General features: G+C 35.5%; 1 protein-coding gene across 1 annotated transcript in view; it reads right to left on the bottom strand.

The window, feature by feature from the left end:
* mboat2a (membrane bound O-acyltransferase domain containing 2a) overlaps positions 1-1,684 on the bottom strand; it is a gene marked incomplete in the record, with an annotated part of 34,507 nt that overhangs the window by 7,244 nt on the left and 25,579 nt on the right. Inside the window, 1 exon segment of the mRNA XM_014014494.1 lies at positions 1-42. Within this exon segment, the coding sequence (XP_013869948.1) occupies positions 1-42 (42 nt within the window).

Raw genomic sequence — 1,684 nt, 5'->3', positions numbered from 1 at the left:
CCATAGGACAGGCCGCTCTGGATCAGGAAATGAAGGGAATACCTGCAGAAACACACACACACACACCACATTTAGGGCCCTACAAAATCCATTTTATTTTTCTATTTTTTTTTCTAAATTCCACTTTTTCCATTTTTCCCCCCGAATTCCACATTTTCATTGTAACCACATTTATTAAGGTAAAAAGTGTGAAATTATAAAGTTAGTGAAAAAAAATTAACAAATAAATAGCCAGAGAAATAAAAAATATAATCTTTCTKTTTTATATAAACACACTTCCTTTTATCAGACTATCAAATCCCCTTTTACTCTTGCATTTAAATATCCACYTCCTGCTTTGGCATCTGTTACTAAACTGCTGTGATACCAGCAGTCATGTGAGACCTTTATAACCACATGTTATTTCCAGTGAGTCAGAAAACAGGAATGTGATGATAATTATCAATACTAGTTTTTTAATTAGCTTCCATGCTTTTTAGATGCACATTTAGTAACATCACATCATTATGGTAAAGGAGTGCGCACACTTTATAAAATTATGCTATAAATATCTACTTCTTGTCCTGCTGTGAACCACAGGGGGGCACAGATTGTGCACAAACACACAAATTAACAGGACACACTGTGTGTGTGTGATCCTACCAATGTGAAGCCCTCCAGGAGAGGAGAGACACCACACTGCGAGTCAACAAGGAGGACAAGGACAGAACACGAGAGCGWAGTGTGGGTGAGTTACACGAACGGCACCAAAAATAATATTTTTTCATGAAAATCTGTGTCCTAAAGATGTAGGAAGTCAAGAAAGAGGAAGGGGGAGGAATTATTACACAAGAAGAAACTTAAACTTGCCTGAAACGATAAATAAGTATAATATGTTAGTTTTAAAAAGAACTTCTTCATTTTCAGCAGCTCAACAACAGTTTTTCTTTAGAGTCTTTCAGAGAGAAGTGTTTGTGCTCGGCAGAGAGAAATACATCCTAAAATAAACCAACACTCTCCACTTTCTGTAGCTAACTGCTAACAATTTATAATTATTGCTAAATGCTAAGTTAGCATAAGGGTATGCTTTTGATTAAAGCAGTATTTTCAGCTGTTGGGGAACAAAATGCCTAAAATATCAGGATCCAATACAAAATTCTACAATTAAAAGTTTATTTTAAAACATTCTACTTTTCACTAAATTAGTTCGCTAAAGCAGGACTCTGAAGCCGACATGAGCTTGGAATGAGATTTRGGGACATTGACCACTGTTGCCAACTCCTCAGTAAGAAAAATCGTATTATTTTGTCCTAAAAGCTGTAAAAGACGTCACCTAATTTGCATATTTGAACATTTGCCGATAGCTGTGATGTGGCCCGGGGAGATGCACTGTATATCAACAACGAAGAGAAAGTGAGTAAAAACATTAAATATGTTTAGAACTGCAAACAAACTTAAAGGGATCCAGGATTAGTTGTAACATTAGACTTTATTTGATAAACATTTATTTTAACTGTAAAATGAAGACTGTAAACATATTGTAGGCTGTTTAGTTTTGTAACTTTTTTAAAACATTTTTTAACACGGACGGAGCCACTTTATTTACACACAAAGCATTCTGGGTAAATGATGACCTGGATAGGTCCTCGATGTAAGCGAACTATATCCACCCTGAAGGTTAATCTTGGACAGTATCTGATGATCG

The sequence above is a fragment of the Austrofundulus limnaeus genome, unplaced genomic scaffold, assembly GCF_001266775.1.
Source record: "Austrofundulus limnaeus strain Quisiro unplaced genomic scaffold, Austrofundulus_limnaeus-1.0 Scaffold2, whole genome shotgun sequence".
NCBI lineage: Eukaryota > Metazoa > Chordata > Actinopteri > Cyprinodontiformes > Rivulidae > Austrofundulus > Austrofundulus limnaeus.
Note: the sequence above shows the minus strand (reverse complement) of the source record. Positions and strands in the feature narration are given on the sequence as shown.